The sequence below is a fragment of the Nansenia antarctica genome (genome assembly GCF_963989245.1).
Source record: "Nansenia antarctica genome assembly, chromosome: 9".
In the NCBI taxonomy this organism is placed as follows: Eukaryota; Metazoa; Chordata; class Actinopteri; order Argentiniformes; family Microstomatidae; genus Nansenia; species Nansenia antarctica.
Genome location: NC_137679.1, coordinates 15,879,087 through 15,899,653, shown reverse-complemented (window position 1 = coordinate 15,899,653; position 20,567 = coordinate 15,879,087). Strand labels below are relative to the sequence as shown.

The window sequence follows — 20,567 nt, the reverse complement described above, 5'->3', positions numbered from 1 at the left end:
ATGTACAAGCCCAGATTGCCTCTTTAAAGCTGTAACCCATAACCACAGCATTACATCATAATGTTTCTTTTTTTTTACTGGAGCATCTCAGTTCTGTTACAGCGCTCCTACTGCTTAGGGCAGTCTTTATGCAAGACGTTATATTGTAGCGCCACCTACTGAGAGAGTGTAGAAATGTTTTGTTCACACGGTGTAAGAGAGACAATCTTGTGGCTTAAACGTATTTGTATTTAAAAACAATTTCCAATTGGTGTCCTACCACTGAGCAATACACACCAGGAATTACAATATAATGTGTCAAGTGCCAAATACGGAGATTTGTAACTGTATCTTTTTCAATATAGGACTTTTTTCATTGCTCGTTTGCTTCTCCTACTTACCGCTCTGTCTTCCAACTCTGGAAGACTGAGCCCTGTCTTCCAACTCTGCTGAACTAGTGCATTTACTGTAGAACAGCATCATTTTGTTGTGATATGAACCATTCTCATTTGTTTCAGGCCATTAGAAAGCAATTAAGCCCATCCTTGGTTATGTTCTTATTGATAAAACGTGTTCTTCAGTGATTGTATTGTATGAGTTTACTGTCATCTGTGTAAATTAGGATATAGGACAGCTCTGTAAAATAAAATATTTTATCGTACATCATGATCTATCTATTGAAAATGCAATGTACTGTACACAACATTTATATGGGTATGTCTTATTGACGAGGTATGATAAGCAAGAATAAAGTTTATGACGTTTGAAAAAAAAAAAAAAAAGCTATTCGTTGAAAACACACACACACACACACACACACACACACACACACACACACACACACACACACACGCACACGATCTATAAATAACACACAGATCTCAAAATATGCAGTTGAAGATTTGTGTCACATAGACACTGAGATTTTGGAGGAGGGAAATAAAGCTGTCCATTGTTTTTTGGGAGCTTTTGTATAGCACTTCCCCAAAGTTTACAGTTTGAAAACAGTCTTTATTCATCAAGAGTAGTAAATCAATGGGCCTGAATGCTATCGCCCTCTGCTGGTGTAGAAGTATAACATTAAAATCATCAGAAATAATTTTCTATCTTTTATGATGTGTCGTCTATATATATCTAGTGTTCCATAGCTCCATAGCGTTCACACACAATGTTTCTGTAGCCATGATTGACAATTTCTTGACCCTCCTCCCCGACGACCTTTGAACTTGTGCAAGGTCCGGTCGTGAAAGGCAGAATAATGATGATTGGTTGTAATGATGACATACTTGTAGTGTTGCCACACTCCCGGCCAAGACATGGCAATACTTTATGGCGCTATGATTGCCTAATCTGACATGGTGACCATTGAGAAAGACAAACATATTTTTGTTTCCATCCTGTTCTTTTCTATCATGTCCTTATATTACTATTTGCACCTCTGGTAAGATGCTAAACTGCATTTTGTTGACTGGTACTTGTACTCAATAAAATGTTATCTAATCTAATCTAATCTAATCTTGTGCAGTCTGATCCCGGCATTACTCACAATACCAAAATGCCTGACTATTCTGCACTTCAATTAAACAATTGATGTTATTCCCCCAGTTGTTCCAGCCAGCAACCGATTTCACCCTCAGAGACCCCAACTGTCACGTTACTGAGACAGCTTGCATGACCCAAACCTCAAGGAGTACTACTACCAGAAGGATATGCATGACAAGTTGAAGTAAAAATAAGTACATTTCCAAAAAATTATCATGTGAAATGTCATGTGATGCTTATTACTCCATAGCCTACCATTGTACGGTGAAACTATGAACTTAATGATATCATAAATGATTGATGTAACAGGATACACTTTAATCCAGACCATATTGATTTCTCACACAATGTGGTCTCTCTCCCAATGCCGTATGCTCACAAGTCCTTCAAACAGTACATGGATACCATTACAATACTACATGGATACCGTTCACATTTAAATGGACAAATCCTACAGAATTCAGATGGTAATGTGCAGTGTTCTAAAATGACCTTTTTGTTGACACAGAGAATGAATCACAATGGATCAACTGAATAAAAGACATTCAGACACTCTTCCGAATCAGAATCAGAATTATTTTTATTGCTAAGTATATTCGCAATCTCTTGTAGAACAATGGAATTACACTACAGTATTTCTTTTATCATTAAAAAATAAACCTGTACAGGGGTGCTTAAAACTGTGACCAGGAAATTAAAGTTTACATTAAGCCATGGGAACAAAATAATTGAAGAAAAATATTAAAAACTAACTTAAATATTTCCTTTTCTTAAATCCAAGTACTTCACAATCTCAATGCAAACATCATATCAAAAAACAACTAAAGGATGAATCAAAAGCCTGAGCCATCAACCCATCACCAAACACATACCATCATACACATAATATGTATCAACGACCATGTGTTAGTACACTTTACTGAAAGATAGAGCTTTTAGCTTAATTCAAAATAAATACAAGTCTAGTCTGAGTGTGTTGCAGCACTATCCACCGTAGACTTCATCTGTAGTAGTAAGGCGCTCTGGTTAATACATCCCTGATTCAAGGCTAACGCTTAGCTTTAGTCCCTTCTACGGTACAGCCACACACACATAGCTTTATGCCCTACGTACCACCGTACTACCATCTTTAATGGCATCATCCCCAAAACACTATTGCAGAGAGAGAGGGAGGGAGGGAGAGACAGAGAGAGAGAGGGAGAGAGAGAGAGAGAGAGAGAGCATGAAGCAAGAGAGTGGAGCAAGAGAGGGTAGCCTGTGCAGTCAGAGTTGGACGGTTATTGTGGTTTAGTCAGACGTGTCCGCTGTTCCTCGTTGCTGCTGGTGTGGGGACGTTGGGGGCTGCTGGCCGTGCGTTCCCTCTCCCTCCTCCGTCAGTATAGTCTTTTCTCATGACTACAACAGTTGGAGGAGACACACAAGTCAGACATTCAAGGGTCATCCGATACATGTTCGAAACGGGTTAGGGTTAGGACCACAAATATGTACTACTACAAACAGGACATTAACTATTAGGGAGCAGGATGGAGACATTGGAGTTGTGAGCACAGGAAGTATATGTACTTACATGGCACAAAAGAATATCTATGATGCAAGCATGCGTAAGAGAAAGAGAGAGAAGACATTTTGATGTCTGATTGCTATAGCTTCAGTACTACTAGTCATTACCTAAACAACAGAAAGGGGGCGTGCGGACACCACGAAGGCCACTGGTGAACAGATAGGGTAAGGGGGTAGGTAAGGTCAGCAACTAAGATATTGAAGATGTCATAAACAGTCATGACAGTTGGTGTCTGACTTAAGATAGATATGACCAAAATCATTATTAGGACGGGAGGCAACAGAGGTTAGAGATCCCACCACCACCACCACCACCACCACCACCACCATTACCATTAAGAAACCCCACCCCACCCCCTCTCACTCTCAACACCCAGGCTAGAAGCTACAATATACTCATCAGATAGAGCTAGAGGATCACAGAGCACAATCGTGAATGACAACAGTGGTAGTGTCACGATCACAGAAAGGAGGATTGACGGGAATCCAAAAGCACAGGATGAGTAAGCGATGCCAGAGCCAGGCCGAGTGAAATCTTACGAGTGGAGCCCGTGGACTCCCCCCTCCACCTGAGCGGACATGGTCCTCTTCTCAAACTTCAGCTCTCCTGAGTACATCATAGACCTGGAGCAACACACAGAGTACTTGGTCACACAGAGTAGGACCAAGCTCCGGACCTGGGGTGATACTAGGGCTTTTCAGCCACAGCCCGGTCCCTCTGGAATGCCCTCCCCAACCACATCAGACAGGCCAACACCCTCCCAACATTTAAACAGGCCCTCAAAACCCTCATAACCCTCTCCCCCTCCCCATCCCCATCCCATGTGTCCACAGCACTACCTTAATTAGGCCACTATACTTTCTTTTTATTTATTTTTTGTGTCTTTTTATTATTACTACTCGATCTTTTCAGTTTGTAAAGCGTCTTTGAGTGTCTAGAAAAGCGCTATATAAGTCTAATGTATTATTATTATTATTATTATTATTATTATTACATTAGGACACAGCACACAGCTAGAACACAACACTCATTATAGAATTGGAATGAAACGTCAAACATTCTAGATGCAAAACACACACGCACACCAGGGTTTCTGTTAACTGGTAATTGCTTGCTTTTGACCCGTAATAGGAATGAGACACCAACAAATATGTTTTTTGGAGCAGGCCATGGTCCGACATGAAGGAAAGTAAATTAGAGAGGTATAGAACAGGTCATTTGCAAATTCAATATTTTTTTAAATATTGGATATTTTGAAGGAATCATTTTGTTTTATTACTGTTTATGTGGACCCGTTCCGAAATGGACCTGTGTATTTCCTACCTGAAGCCGAAGGGTCCCGCTGTTCTTTCTAAATAAAGAGATCTGAACTGAACAGACCCCAGAAATGCAACAGGTCCAGTTCCTGCTCAGACGTGTTTACACACAAGTGATACAAATAGGCTAGATAGAATTACAATAAGCATGCAGCCTGCTTATCATTTGCATTTAGTCTAATTTTTCTGCTTCCGGTAAAAAGGTCTCCATGAAAGAGACATTTTGACAGTGGCTTTTTGAAAGAATATACGCACAGTCGACAGTGTGCCAGAGCACTCTGATGCTCGAAGACGCAATTTAGGCACACAACCTTAAATGTTGGACTGAATGACTGAATGTGGCATGATGAACATGACTGTGAAAACTAAGTATCATGATGTGAGGGTTTTTGAAATATGTGAAGCGGGACATCTTTTGTCATTGTGGGAATGTTGTGTTGATATACACACCCAATACATGGATGTACGGTCAATTTCTTAAATCTCTAATGATCTCTAAAATCTGTCCAGTCATGTTGTCCGGCACCATAACGGAAACCTTGACACACGCACGCACGCACACACACACACACACACACACAGACTTACCGCAGTGTGGACAGGCTCTTAGCTCCAATGTCCTGGCAGCCATGTTGGATGCCAGCAATGAGGTAGGGAGCAAATTTATGGATGGAGCCCTTGTCCTGAACCGACCCTGATACCCCCTGGGCCACCTTCACCTTATCCCCTTCACTGGAAGAGCAGAGAGCAACGAACCAGAGTCAGACGGAGAGAGAGAGAAACAGACGCACTTGGCAGGACTCGTGACGTCATGCCCATTGAACACACAGCCAATCCCGTTCTCCTCTCTACCTGAAGTAGCGTTTCTGACTGCTGCTGTTTTTCTCCATGGCGTCGAGGGAGCCCATGCCGCGGTACTTCTTGAGACGCACGCCGTCCGAGAAGAAGTACTCCCCGGGTGCCTCTGTGGTTGCCGCTAGCAACGACCCCATCATCACTGAAAGGCAGAGGTCATGGGTGATGACAATCACAAATACGTCACTCTTTCAAAATACAGTCAAATACATGGCATGCTGCATTAGTCATACTTCCTCCACTTAAGCGTAGTACTGACGTAAATTCCCCCTAACTCTCACGAACACAAGGCCGTACAGTACCTGTCGAGGCTCCGAGGGCGAGAGCCTTCACCACGTGTCCGACGGTCTGGATGCCTCCGTCTGCGACGACGGGCACACCGAAACGCCGGGCATACTCTGCTACCTTATACACTGAGGTACCCTGGGGGCGCCCGCACGCCATGACTGAGACACACAAACACAACGCAGTGTGTCAACAGCACAACACAACAAAACCACAACAACAACACAACCCAGTACTCTCCCCCCCCCCCCTCCCCCCCCCCCCCGCTCCTTCTATCCTGTCCGCCACAAAATACATGCTGACAAATAGTTCTGTTATTCATGACGTTATGTAACCCCTCTTCCTCTTCCTCCCCTTTCATTTCCCCTTTTCTAGCCACTTCCTCCTTCTCCTTCCCCTATTCCACCACCATTTCTCCGTACCATACCTTCCTGGGTGATGCAGATGGAGCCACAGCCCATGCCCACTCTCAGGGCGTCGACGCCGGCGTCTATCAAGTTCTTAGCCTGGGCCGCAGTCACCACTGTAGAGAGATGGGGGGACGAGACGAGAATGAGTGTGTGTGTGTGTGTGTGTGTGTGAGAGAGAGAGAGAGAGAGAGAGAGAGAGAGAGAGAGAGAGAGATGTGGCTAATTCAGTGATGACTTATGGCCTACAGTTCTACTGTATAGACACAACCGGCCTAGGTAGCTAGTTACTGAGTAAGTCACTTAGTGTTAAAACAGGACAGGAGAGGAGGGGAGGGGGATGAACAGCAGACGAAGGCGGAGAGGCTCACCGTTTCCTCCGACCACCTGCAGGTCGTGGTATTTCTGTTTGATGTAGTGGATCATGTTGATCTGATAGACAGAGTTCCCCTGGGAGGAATCCTGCAACAGCAGCACACAGGCCAGCTCAATAAGGAAAGCAGCAGTGATAACCACTGCTTATCCACAATCACAATTTCCATATCTCAATCACACATTTTGTCTACTCGGACTCCACCACACTACAGCCTCCATTATGGCATTATCATCCAGCAACAACTCACAACACACCACAACCACAGCTGAACCAGACTCACCAGAACCACCATGTCCACCCCAGCCTGCATGAGCAGATCCAGTCTGTACTTGTCTTCTTCTCTGGTGCCGATGGCCGCTCCACACAGCAGCTGTTTCCGAGAGTCCTTGGAGGCCAGAGGGTAGTCCCTGTTCTTCTTCAGATCGGTCCGAGCGATGATCGCCACCAGCTCATCACTGTCGTTCACAATGGGAAGCTTCCCTGAGGGACAGGTAGAGAATAGTACAAAAATTAATAAACAAAACAAAAGTAACAAAACATCTATTCTACTTCTAATCAGGCCAGTCCCATCGAGATATCTTTGTTACATGGGTGCTCTTGCTAAGAGGCAGTGTGACCAGCATATCAAAAATGTTTAAACCAAATTTGTTTGTCTATTAGGAAGTGACCTCACATACCCTTTTTACTGCGCTGCAGGATGTCATTGGCTTCTTTCAGCGTGACACCAGCTGGTGCGACCACTAAATCTTCCCTCTTTGTCATTGCCTGGACCAAATCAATCATATTCATGTAAGACTTACAGAAATAGAATGTTCATACCATTTAAAACAGTGATATAGTTTTGTGTGTTGATAATTGCATGTAGGTTGCAGGGCTCTCAAGTCTCACGCATTGGGCGTGAGACACATGCATTTCAACCCGTTCACACGCTCACACGCCGCGTGTGTCTCACGCCCAATGCGTGAGACTTGAGAGTCCTGAGGTTGCCTTTCGGCTCCATTTTGTACAACTAACACACACACACACACACACACACACACACACACACACACACACACACACACAAATGCACCTCCTCTAGGGGTCTGTCATGGTCCTTCTCAGAGAGGAAGTCGATATCTCTGGAGGTGACGATGCCCACCAGTTTGCTGCCCATCTTTCCTGTTTCTGTAACAGGGATACCGGAGAAGCCATGTCGAACCTTGGCCTCAAACACGTCCCCTACCGTGTGGCGAGGGCTCATTACCACTGGGTCTGTGATAAAACCCTGCTCAAATTTCTGCCAACAAGAACATCACATTTAAACATTGCAACGGACAGTATCCACAGTATCATACACAGGAACTATAGACACAAGGCATTCAGCAGATTTATACATCTTGAATTTCATCCACTGGAAGCTAAAGAGCTCTTTTGCAAGAATGTCCCGAAAAGCAGTTGACTGTACAGCGTACATGTGGCGAAATGTTATTTTTTTATAAGTCACCAAAGCCTGGCCACTGTTAGATATGTGTTATTGCTTGGAACAGCCTCCAGAAAGACTTAAACCTGGCAAAACTGATCTTGTACGATGCCTTTAGTGGAATCTTGAAGGACCTTGAACAGGAAAGTACTAGAAAGTGTCTCTGTACTTAACGCAGCCACCTATGCATTCCTGATACTGCCTTATGTTCATTGTTTTATACTGTATGTCTGAAACCTAAATGTATCTGTTTTTATATGCTGCCCTCTTGGCCAGGTCTCTCTTGGAAAAGATTTTAAATCTCAATGAGTATTCACCTGGTTAAATAAAGGTATAATAAAAAAATTAAAAAATACTGTTTATCTTACCTTGACCAGACGGACCTCGTTAGCCTGAAACTCTGGAGTGCAGTTGTGATGGATGATTCCGATCCCGCCCATAAGCTGAAACACACACGGCACTGGCCAATCAGGGACAACGGAAAAGAAGATGCTTGTCGAGTTCGACTTCACATAAAAGAGATGAATTAGAAATGTCCTTTATTTAAATCATAAGACCATTAAAATAAATGTATGTTTCACACACAGCAAAAAAGATTACTTCTACTACTATGACATGGTGAATTGGAGACTGATCGATTTTTTACATTTCCATTTTTGGCATTTAGCAGACGCCTTATACCAAAGCAACTTACAATCAATACATTTGACTAAGTACGTGAATCATCGATCCACCAGTCATAGCAGGAAACGTAACCTATGCACATTGACAGTCATTGTGCTAGAAGAAGTCTTTTTTATTTGTATTAATTGACACTGAAGTAACAAGGGGGTAGTAGATGTCTCAGGAGAAACAGTATAGGGGGGGTAGTAGATGTCTCAGGAGGAACAGTTTAGGGGGGGTAGTAGATGTCTCAGGAGGGACAGTTTAGGGGGGGTAGTAGATGTCTCAGGAGGAACAGTATAGGGGGGGTAGTAGATATCTCAGGAGGAACAGTATAGGGGGGGTAGTAGATGTCTCAGGAGAAACAGTATAGGGGGGGTAGTAGATGTCTCAGGAGGAACAGTTTAGGGGGGGTAGTAGATGTCTCAGGAGGAACAGTTTAGGGGGGGTAGAAGATGTCTCAGGAGAAACAGTTTAGGGGGGGGTAGAAGATGTCTCAGGAGGAACAGTTTAGGGGGGTAGTAGATGTCTCAGGAGGAACAGTTACGGTAATCCTCCTTGTCTTACATCAGGTATTGTCATTCTAGAGCGACGCCGCTTCGTCTGAACTACAGTAGTGTGGACAGAGTCCTGGTGAGTGGTGGTGATCCCCTGATCCCCTGAAAGGATGGCGATGGCCAATATGGCGTAGTACTCACCGCCATCGCGATGGCCATGGAAGACTCGGTGACGGTGTCCATGGGAGAGGAGATGAGTGGCGTCTTGAGCGTTATCTTACGTGTCAGGGCAGAGGTCAGATCCTGAGAGGCAGAAGAACGGAAACCCCCGAAAACGACATGAAACGTTGTCGTGAGTGACACACCTATACAGTACATGACTCTTACAACAACATCCCTATGCGGGCACAGAAGCAGTGAATAGGATGGATAGGATGTGCTCTCTCTCTTGCCCACAGTGTGTCTATGGATTCACGCTGCCCTTCTGGAGTTCTTTTGCACACCGTAACCCGATAGGATCACAAAGAACACCGTGTTCTCTATAGCTTCACTAAGGCAATTACATAGGGTGTGAGTCTCACTGTGACCTCAGGGGGACTTAAGGGGCATGTTGACTTCAGTCTGCTCATCAGTAATGAAGCAAACTGTACAGTAGGTGTCAGCCTGCTGGAAGGATGTGCCAACCTGACAGAATGACCTGTTTGTATGTGTGCGTGTGTGTGTGTGTATGCGTGTGTGTGTGTGTGTGTGTGCGTGTGTTACTGTGTATGTGTGTGTGTGTGTGTGCGTGTGCGTGCGTGCGTGTGTGTATGTGTGTGTGTGTGTGTTTGTGTGAGAGAGAGAAAGAGAGAGAGAGAGAGAGAGAGAGAGAGAGAGAGAGAGAGAGATGTGGCTGATTCAGTGATGACTAATGGCCTACAGTTCTACTGTATAGACACAACTGGTGTCAACTCTGGGGAGTAGTGTGTGTGTCTGTGTGTGTCTGTGGGGGGGGGGGGGATATGGTCCTCTCTCAATTTAGGGAGGTGTGTGTGTGTGGTCCTCTCTCTCAGTGTGTGTGCGTGCGGTGTGTGTGTGTGTGTTTGTGTGTGTTTGTGTGTTTGTGTGTGTGTGTCTGTGTGTGTCAGTGATATGGTCCTCTCTCAGTGTGTGTGTGTGTGTGTGTCAGTGTAGGGAGGTGTGCATGTGTGGTCCTCTCTCTCAGTGTGCGTGCGGTGTGTGTGTGTGTCTGTGTGTGTCAGTGATATGGTCCTCTCTCAGTGTAGGGAGGTGTGTGTGTGTGTGGTCCTCTCTCTCAGTGTGGAGAGTGTGGTCAGCAGCGTTGTTATGAAGGTTATGAAGGCCTTCACCTTGCTGCGCGTCTCATGTGGGAAAAGGCTGATTTAGCATAGCTTTTTCTGAAAGTGACAGCTGAGCTCACATTGTCATTTATGGCGATGGCCTCCTTACAAACCAAGCACACAGCTTTGCCACTGAATCACAGGTAAACAACTATTTCGAAGTCCATTCCTTGTTAAACACCCTGCATTCAGTGTCCCTCTCGTGTCCCTCTCGTTTCTTGGACTGTCGTGCTGAACCTGTCACTCAATCTTCTTCATGTGCTTTTCTGATGTCGTGGCCATAGCAACATGTCTTGGCAACTCGAGGCCCTTTTCAGAACAAAAGCCCAGAGGGCCGTTTAGTACAACATTTCTGTTGACTATTTTGCATGTAACTGTTATTTTACAATGTTGACCATTCTGCAACTGGAAATGTTGTTTTTGCGAGTTTGGTTTGTCCGGAACGCCTCGCGGGGTACCCAGAACCGGCTTGACCAGGTGTGTGATAGAGGATAATAGTATCATAACTGAGGAATGACTTGTTTGTTTCTCTGGGATTCATCCGAACCAGCGCCTCTAGGTCTGTTTAGTACCAGCTACTTACAGTGACCCAGTGTGTTCAGTACCAGCTAGTTACAGAGTGACCCAGTTCCATAGAATGAATGAATGAATGAATTAATGAATGAATGAATGAATGGTCTTTATTGGCATTGCTACAGTACAGGTACCAAACAACGAAATTTAGGAGGGATGGCTCCCCTGGTGCTAGGAAATATTTTTTTTATTATTTTTTTAAACACAAGAAGGGAAGGAGCTGGTTTACATAAATAAAGGCTATGTACACTATCCACTATACTATACTGTACAGATAGACGACTAGGGTTGTCATATTGCACATAGTGTTATTGCACATTCTTTTGAAGTGTCGCAGTTTGCAGGCTAGAAATGTACATATTTGTGCCTCAGCACTACACCAGATTTTTTCAGTCCAGCAGCTGCCATCAATCCGTCCAGACTGTCCAGGGCCCAGAACCTAGGTCTTTGCTGTGTTCAGGGCCCAGAACCTAGGTCTTTGCTGTGTTCAGGGCCCAGAACCTAGGTCTTTGCTGTGTCCAGGGCCCAGAACCTAGGTCTTTGCTGTGTTCAGGGCCCAGAACCTAGGTCTTTGCTGTGTTCAGGGCCCAGAACCTAGGTCTTTGCTGTGTTCAGGGCCCAGAACCACGGTCTTTGCTGTGTTCAGGGCCCAGAACCTAGGTCTTTGCTGTGTCCAGGGCCCAGAACCTAGGTCTTTGCTGTGTTCAGGGCCCAGAACCTAGGTCTTTGCTGTGTCCAGGGCCCAGAACCTAGGTCTTTGCTGTGTTCAGGGCCCAGAACCTAGGTCTTTGCTGTGTTCAGGGCCCAGAACCTAGGTCTTTGCTGTGTTCAGGGCCCAGAACCACGGTCTTTGCTGTGTTCAGGGCCCAGAACCTAGGTCTTTGCTGTGTTCAGGGCCCAGAACCACGGTCTTTGCTGTGTTCAGGGCCCAGAACCACGGTCTTTGCTGTGTTCAGGGCCCAGAACCACGGTCTTTGCTGTGTTCAGGGCCCAGAACCACGGTCTTTGCTGTGTTCAGGGCCCAGAACCACGGTCTTTGCTGTGTTCAGGGCCCAGAACCTAGGTCTTTGCTGTGTTCAGGGCCCAGAACCACGGTCTTTGCTGTGTTCAGGGCCCAGAACCTAGGTCTCTGCTGTGTTCAGGGCCCAGAACCACGGTCTTTGCTGTGTTCAGGGCCCAGAACCACGGTCTTTGCTGTGTTCAGGGCCCAGAACCTAGGTCTTTGCTGTGTTCAGGGCCTGGTGGACGTTGCTTCCTGATCAATACCCTAATGCCAGTGGAAGTGAAATACAACCACTGATGTTAATTAGCATGTGATGTTTGTAGCGGTTTGTGTGTGTGTGTGTGTGTGTGTGTGTGTGTGTGTGTGTGTGTGTGTGTGTGTGTGCATGCACTTGTGTGCGTGTGTTTACAAGTGTTTATTTGGACTGAGCACCTGCTGTTCCATCCCCAAAAAACTGTGACCTCGGTGAGAAATTAATTTGATTTCCCAGCAGAGCTCACAGGAGAAAAACAAAAATACAACTGTAAGCTTATTATTGCCACCCTTCTCAGTACATGGGGGGGGGGGGTATACCAAGAGTTGGTTAATAATGTGAAGCCCAAACAACAGAGAGATGGTATTCACCATGGTATTCACCAGCAATGTGATAGACATCCAAATATGACTGGCGTGGAGTGTTGAGTATAACAGAGTGATGCAGAGGTAGTGCAACCAGATTCACGCACGCACGCACGCACGCGCGCACGCACGCGCACACGCGCACACGCACACGCACACACACACACACACACACACACACACACACACACACACACACACACACACACACACACACCAAGCCTCAGAGGAGGTCACAGCTTGTGTCAACATGCCCAGACCAGAGGGGAGGGTGGCTGGGGCAGGTACACACTCTCATTCCACTCATTCCAAACAGACTGCAGTCAACTGCTACTCTCAGTTGTGTAAATAAGCTAAGAGAGAGTGTCTTCACAAGGTAGCCAACAGAGAGAAACCGTTCCTCAGCATCCTCAGGAAGGCAGGGTTGTTGTAAGTAAGTAGGCCGCGCCACAAGGTTTCCGGCTTCTCTTTTGATAACATGGGCAGGCTTCTATTTTTACCAGCAGTAACAGTGAAAACAGGAAATGCTCACCACTTCATCGGAGGTGAAGTCTATGAAACCAGGCAGAATCAGGAGGTCACTGCAGAGAGAGAAAGAGCCAAGTAAGGACAGTGTCAGTATCAGGGGAGGCTGGCGGAGGCCGAAATGTGAGGACGGGCTCATCTTATAATGCATGGGAGGGAATGAGGAAAGGTATCAAAGGGATGGTATCAAACGCACGCGTGTTTGATAATAAAAATAATAATAATAATAATAATATGTTCAGTACCAGCTGGTTACAGTGACCCAATGTGTTAATAATAATAATAATAATAATAATAATAATACTACTACATTAGACTTATATAACGCATTTCTAGACACTAAAAGACACTTTCCAAACTGAAAAGATTGAGTAGTAATAATAAAAAGAAACAAAAGGTAAATAAAAGAAAGTATACAGGCCTAATTAAGGTAGTGCTGGGGACACATGGGAAGGGGAGGGGGAGAGGGTTAACTGGTGAAGGCGAGCTTGAAGAGGTGGGTTTTGAGGGCCTGTTTAAATGTTGGGAGGGTGTTGGCCTGTCTGATGTGGTTGGGGAGGGCGTTCCAGCTGGAAAGGCCCTATCACCCCAGGTCCGGAGCTTGGTCCTGGTGGTCTTGAGGGTGGTTTGGTCGTCAGACCTGAGGCAACGGGAGGGGGTTTGGAGGGGGACGAGGTCGGCAAGGTAGGAGGGGGGGCCATATTGTTGATGGCTTTGTAAGTGATGAGTAGGATTGATACCATTCTTCATTCCGTTCCATGCATTACCATAAGCCTGTCCTCAGTGTGATGATGTGTGAGAAAGACAGTCGCTAAAAGATCTCTCAAGGACAGGCTCATCCCTGCAGCCCACCCTTAACACTCCTGCAATCATCCACCCTCTCAGCCACTCTCCATGTAACCTTCTACACCCCCAACCACTGTACTGAGATAAAGCCTCCATACACTCCTCGATAGGCTAGGTGCACGATCTCACTACTTCCTGAAAGGCAACTGGTATATGGACATATCCTGTCTCACTCTATTGGTTTAATTGATTAATCAGCTGTGCGGTAAACTGTTGGAACACACAGTGCACAGCTGATTAATCAATTAAACCAATAGAGTGAGACAGGATATGTTCATACCAGTTGCCTTTCAGGAAGTAGTGAGATCGTGCACCTAGCCTATTAGAATAACACAAACACGCGCGCACACACACACACACACACACACACACACACACACACACACACACACATGCATGCACTGGCACACACAGACACGCACGCACACACACACAAACGCGCGCACGCACACACACAAACACACAACTCTCCGTAAGCGATATCTATGTTCTATCTGTGTACTACTTAAGCATCACCCGGTTAAGTGGACGAACCAATAAGATTCCTTCTCTATGATATCTAGCAGATCATATCAACATCACAAGCCCACACATCAGCAGGTCTTACTTGTACGTGAGGCCGTCCCCGATAGCGAAGAGCTGCTGGGCCGTCAGTCCGTCCTCAGGCACGTACCCTGTTCCTCCACTGATCAGGTAGTCAGCCATGCTGGAATACAAACACACACACACACACACACACACACACACGACACACACACACACACACACACAGGGTTCGAGTTATAAGCTGATCTCTGTGGGGGTCTCCAAAATAACAGTGCGAAATGTTCTCATGCACGCGCGAATCATGCCCACACAGCGATGGGACTTACAAGTTTTAATTAGCTATAGGCAGTAGCGGATTAAGGTGGTCAGTGGCCCTAGGCTACTCCTTTGTGTGAGGACCCCCCGCCCCCATACACAAGCCTCCCCCCTCCCCAAAATATACAACTCACGAGCAACCTGCACACACACCACTCATAATGCTTTACCATAAAACACTTAAACACTTTAATAACACAATAACACAACAGTGTTAATAATGCAAAGAATTTAAAAAAAAGTTCAGTGCATTCAGTTCTGTCTCTATTGCTCTCCTCTCCCGTTGTCTCTCTGTTACTGTCCTGTTGTCCGTCTCTCTGTTGCTCCCCTCAGCTCTAAATGACAGAAATGAATTAGCTAATTAGTTGGCATGTAAACATATAGTTAGGGTTGGGTACAGTTTGGGTTTTATTCGATACCGGTGACAAATCGATACTTTAAAAACGGTACCGGTACCGAAACATCATCCTCATCCTCATCCTCCTCCTCAAATACCAACATATCCTGACGCTACAGCTGCAGGCTACTCATTTCACCACATCAACAGCCCCACATGAAACAACAGCTATAAAAGCGATAGTCACACATGTATCTCGGCCAATAATTGTGTTATTTTTGCTATACAGAAGGAGCGAAAAATACATGTACACTAGGTTAGTAAAAAGTAAAAGCCACCTTACCTTTACGGAGACAAGATAGACCTGTTTGGTCTGTTTTCAGTAGGCTGCGGTCGCGGTCCTGGAACCCATGATGCTGACGTCCGATGTTCTTTCTTTATCCAAGATTGGATGAACGGGAGAGGGTCAAAAAATTGCCTTTTTTTGGGCGGCATGGTAGCTACTGTATGTATATACTCCTGTATAGCTAATGAATGAATGTTTGCTTCTCAATAATAGGCTAGGTGCACGATCTCACTACTTCCTGAAAGGCAACTGGTATATGAACATATCCTGTCTCACTCTATTGGTTTAATTGATTAATCAGCTGTGCACTGTGTGTTCCAACGGTTTACCGCACAGCTGATTAATCAACCTTTTGCTGTTGCACAATATTCTACTGCGCCCCATGGTGTCTTGGTGGTGAAGTGCAGGCAGTCAAAGGCCTACTGTCATTCACAGGAGATTAATGGTGCGCGTAGCTCTTTTGGAAAACGTGTTTATTTTACAATATTTATAATATAAATTAAATAATATTCATTACATTGACATTTTGATCAAATAATAGTTGTGGTAATGTATTATTAGCGACCCCCACAGATTTTTGATTTTACTGCCTTCATGGGAGCTCAGAGAGTCTCAGACCATCTCTATGGGAGCTCAGCTCCCATTGGCTCCCACATAACTCGAACCCTGCACACACACACACACACACACACACACACACACACACACACGACCAGTTACAGATGCGGCGGAGGTAGCCTAGAGCAGGGGTGGCCGAGCCGCATGTGGCTCTTTGCCTGTCTCTGTGCGGCTCTTTAATCCATTCATTAAAAGTGCGTGGCTCACTCTCTGTGTCTCAATAGGCGTCGTTTTGGTATGGCAATTCATGGCACTCCCCATACCTGGCTTAACATGTTTTAAAATCTGAAACACGTTTAGTCCTTTTGGTGATTTTTTCCACTACACACAACGGTAACTCAAAACCTCCCGGCTCCATCTCACCCCACTAGCCAATTGATTAATCAGCTGTGCGGTAAACTGTTGGAACACACAGTGCACAGCTGATTAATCAATTAAACCAATAGAGTGAGACAGGATATGTTCATCCCAGTTGCCTTTCAGGAAGTAGGGAGATCGTGCACCTAGCCTATTCTCAATAATTTCAGTAATAATTGTACCAAATTGGGGCCAGTAACACTGACTTGTGTGTGAGTAAGTTATATGTGTGTGCAAGCATGTTTTTGATATTATCAATCGTCTCACTTTTACTAGGTGAGCTGGTAAAACAAATATGCCAGGGGAAAAAAGGAAAATGGACATAAAGACCTCTTTTGGTCAAAGGGCAGCAGAGACAAGTACAGGGACACAGGTGAGGTCTAAACAGGTGACAGGGACACAGGTGAGGTCTAATCTAGCGTTTTAACAGTGCAGTTCGTTTAGAGTTGAGAATAGCTAAATCTGTTATGTTTTGTTTCTAAGGAGATTGAACCAGTCTGCCTGCTAGGAAAGATGTAGGCTACTACCTGCATACTGTAGTTGTCTCCTTTATTCATTACCTTAATGTCACATAAGTAAATTGTATAGAAACAACTCACCAAAATTGACTATTGCACAACTGTTTTGAAAACAAAAGTCCACCGAGGGGGGGAACCCCCCTTCAACCCCCCCACTCAGACCTTGCCATACCTTGGCTTTTGCTGAAATGACACCACTGGTCTCATAGCCTATTGGAAATGTATTTTTGGAAATGGTTGCTGGCATCATATCTAAGGTGCCTAGCACTGCCGTTGTGCCCTTGAGCAAGGCACTTAACCCTTAATTGCTCCAGGGGCGCCGTCTATGGCTGACCCTGTTCCTAGAGCAAAAAATACCACATTCCAACAATTGATTGACCAGCTGATTGCATGGCAAATCAAATAATAAATGTTATTATTTATTATTATTATTATTATTATAATGTATTATCATACTATCTCTCTACCAGCCATGCGTAGAGATAAAGACCTCTTTTTATGTTCATAATACTACTGCATAGAAAGAGCAACATGCGGAGAGGAATGCGGACAATCTGGTTGAGCTGGATATGCCTTTTAGCCATTTAATTCTCTCCATATCTCTCCATACCATTTACACACAGCTAAAGTTGTTATGGCCAAACTACTGGTCTCTAGTGCAGGATTTGTTGTTTTAACAGCAGATTAGAAATACAGTGATGTGGTGTAAGCCTAATCCTTCATCATGTTCATGATTCACTCACATTTCATCTGACTGGCTGTTTAGACCATGTGGGAGCTGTTCATCTGCATGCTCAGACAACTCTGCCTCAAGAGACATTAAATTAATTATTACTGTGGCCTATTTTGCAGTTTGGTGGTTTCATGTTTGACCAAATATAGGACAGTGATATCTGGCAGCTCTATTACACCTGCGGTTGTGTTTTTGATATTGTCTCTATTGACGCTTCTCTTACAAAATCCATCTTTTTAAACATGCTTTTAATATTTTTGTATTGTTGTTTTCACTGATTGTACTTTTGTTTGACTTTTTATTTATCTATCTATTCTTGTTATAGTAGTAGTATTGCTACAGTTAGTTAGTTACTCTTAGTTACTTTTATTAATAAAATTCAGTATGTAGCTAACTGGCTTTTTTAATGAGGACAAACTGTGTCTCCCGAATGATATCAATGATCACTACAAGTTGAACTAGCAGTAGAACTTTGTTTTGCTATTTAGAAGAGCATTTCACACTTACACACTTACACACACGCGCACACACACACACACACACACACACACACACACACACATACATACATACATACAGACACCTTGTTGGCTTGCAGACTGGAAATGCTGGCTGCCTTGCTCAGCCATGTCAATGGACTTGTGTGTCTGAGTCTGTGACGGGCGTACAACATTTAAGAGGATTTGATGACATCACCATGTCCAGGTAGATGATCACTGGGCTTTTTAAAGCGCTGAGCCAATGTCACGATAGACTATAAAGTACTTGCAGGATATGGGTTGTTTAGGAACTTGATGCTCGTTCATTCATACACTTGGCGACCGGTAATTCATAAGTGCACTCAGATCTAGTGTGGTATCAAAGCCTTCAGACTGTTTTCATGTGAAGATCACCCAAGAATCGTTTCTACCGTCTCAAATGGAACATGGTTGAACATGGATATGAGATTCATGAAAATGGTTATGTGATTAATCAAGAGGTTTTTACTTCGGGCTATTGACACTCTCCAAAGAGAACTGGAGCACTGTGATAATCGTACACAACGGTGTGGGAGTCAGCTGGATATGAGGAGGGGGGGGGGGGGGGGGGCGGGGGTTCCCTGGAAAGATGTTTTGGGGAGCTTTCAAATGCTAATTTCTAGTGTCTTGAGATAACGAGATACAGAACCTTTATGTCCCGCTATGGGAGAGGGTCACTTCTCTTAGGGCCAGTCATGCTGTATTGAAGACATTGTGACATGCATTGTGGCTGTTTGCCCAACCCCTCTTGCGAGTGATCAGACAGATCCGTGTGGACAGAGATCACACTATCAGAACTACCAGAACAGAATGACACGTCAAATGTGTTTGAACTTGTTGTTGTCAAATCTCGCCTGTTTCTAACAATGGAGAGAACACGTCCCCTCTGACTCCCCTTGGGGGGGGGGGGGACACACACAAGATGACCCAAGTTCCATTGTAATGAGTCAATGGACTACCAGGGAGAAAATAAGATGGGCTGCCAACCTTGAGAACTAGAGGTGTGCACCATGCACCTCATGAGGGCGCGTCTCTACTGTAGTACAGGAATATGCATATGAGTCAGCTCAGTGTCGCATGTCTAGCCTACAGCTTAGAGAGGTTTACTTGTGTCTCTCTGTGTGGTGTGCATCTCTGCGCTATATCATGTGAGGAGTGCTGTGTACTGTTAAGTCTGCAGTGGGTGACTTCAAGAATGACCTCTCTCGTTTCGTATCCAAACTGAATGTGCATATGTGCGGAACTCGTCCTATTGTACCTCTGTATGTTTGCAGTGCATACAGTATGTATGTATGTATGTATGTATGTACAGTATGTATGTATGTATGTACAGTACGTATGTACAGTGATGCTCGAAAGTATGTGAACCCCTTGTGCACCTGCACTAATTTCTTTATCATTTCGTTTTTCTACTACACGCATGATTTCCTCTAAACCAACATATGGAATTGGTCAATATAAACATTATCGTTATGTCAGATAAAAAAGACTGGTTCTGATTAAATTAAGATTTCAAAAAAATGATTGCACAAGGGGTTCACATACTTTCAAGCATCACTGTATGTATGTATGTATGTACATATATCTGTATGTATGTTTGTAGTATTTAAATAGTGTAGGGTGTATGTTGAGATACTGACCTCTCTGGTTCATATCCGGCCTGGATGCGCGTGGCGCTGTATCTCTGAGCAGCGGTCTCGTGTCCGTGTCCGTGGGGGTTGGGGTTGGGGTAGGGGCCGTAAGGGTGTTCCCCATCACGGGGCGAGAGGCGCGGCCGAGCGGGCTCCGTGTCCCCTACGATCCTCCGGTAGTCGATCTGGTAGGTGTCCCGCTCACCCTCCCCAAAGCGGTCATAACCATGACCCTCCATCTCCGGGAAATCCAGGGCTACGGCCTCCACGGTCACCGCCGCCACGGACCCACGCACGCGCGAAAAAAGCACACACTGTTGACGTTTCCCAACTCCTCACACACACACACACACACTCAGGGCTTCACACTTTAAAACCGATCGGATTCAAATGCAAACATACACCTGATGTCGCAAACAACAACACAGACACACACACACAGACACACACACTCACACACTGTTTCTCTCAAACACACTCGAGAGAAGCCACCGCCTGTGTGTTTGGGATATATCGTGCGACAAAATCCACATCACTGATTAAGCAGCTCGGTATTCCTCTCAAATCAGCGACTTGCAACACAACAACAATAAATCTCTTCGACCAAATCAGTGTGTGTATGACCCGGATGTGTTCCTCTGGTGTTTCTCTGGCTTCCACCCTCTCGCTAGACACTTTCCTGCTCCAATTAGAGGCCTGAGGGCAGAAGCTCCTGTGTTCCTTCCACACAGGAGGATAGCGAACTAGTAGATCTCTGGAGGAGTTGGAGATGAGGTCCTGGGGTCTGGGTGAGTCTGAAG

The 20,567-nt window shown here is 45.0% G+C and overlaps 1 protein-coding gene across 1 annotated transcript; it reads right to left on the bottom strand.

Moving 5' to 3' along the window:
- Nucleotides 1-3,617: 3,617 nt before the first annotated feature.
- LOC308165748 (inosine-5'-monophosphate dehydrogenase 1b-like) lies at nucleotides 3,618-20,006 on the bottom strand (the record flags this gene model as incomplete). The annotated part of the gene is made up of 14 exons (XM_080539899.1): nucleotides 3,618-3,705; nucleotides 4,987-5,130; nucleotides 5,251-5,395; nucleotides 5,556-5,699; nucleotides 5,966-6,061; nucleotides 6,317-6,407; nucleotides 6,602-6,801; nucleotides 6,999-7,086; nucleotides 7,394-7,600; nucleotides 8,152-8,226; nucleotides 9,145-9,246; nucleotides 13,010-13,058; nucleotides 14,456-14,554; nucleotides 19,777-20,006. 14 exons carry the CDS (start codon nucleotides 20,004-20,006, stop codon nucleotides 3,618-3,620), a joined length of 1,758 nt encoding a protein of 585 aa, XP_080396025.1.
- Between the last annotated feature and the right edge of the window lie 561 nt (nucleotides 20,007-20,567).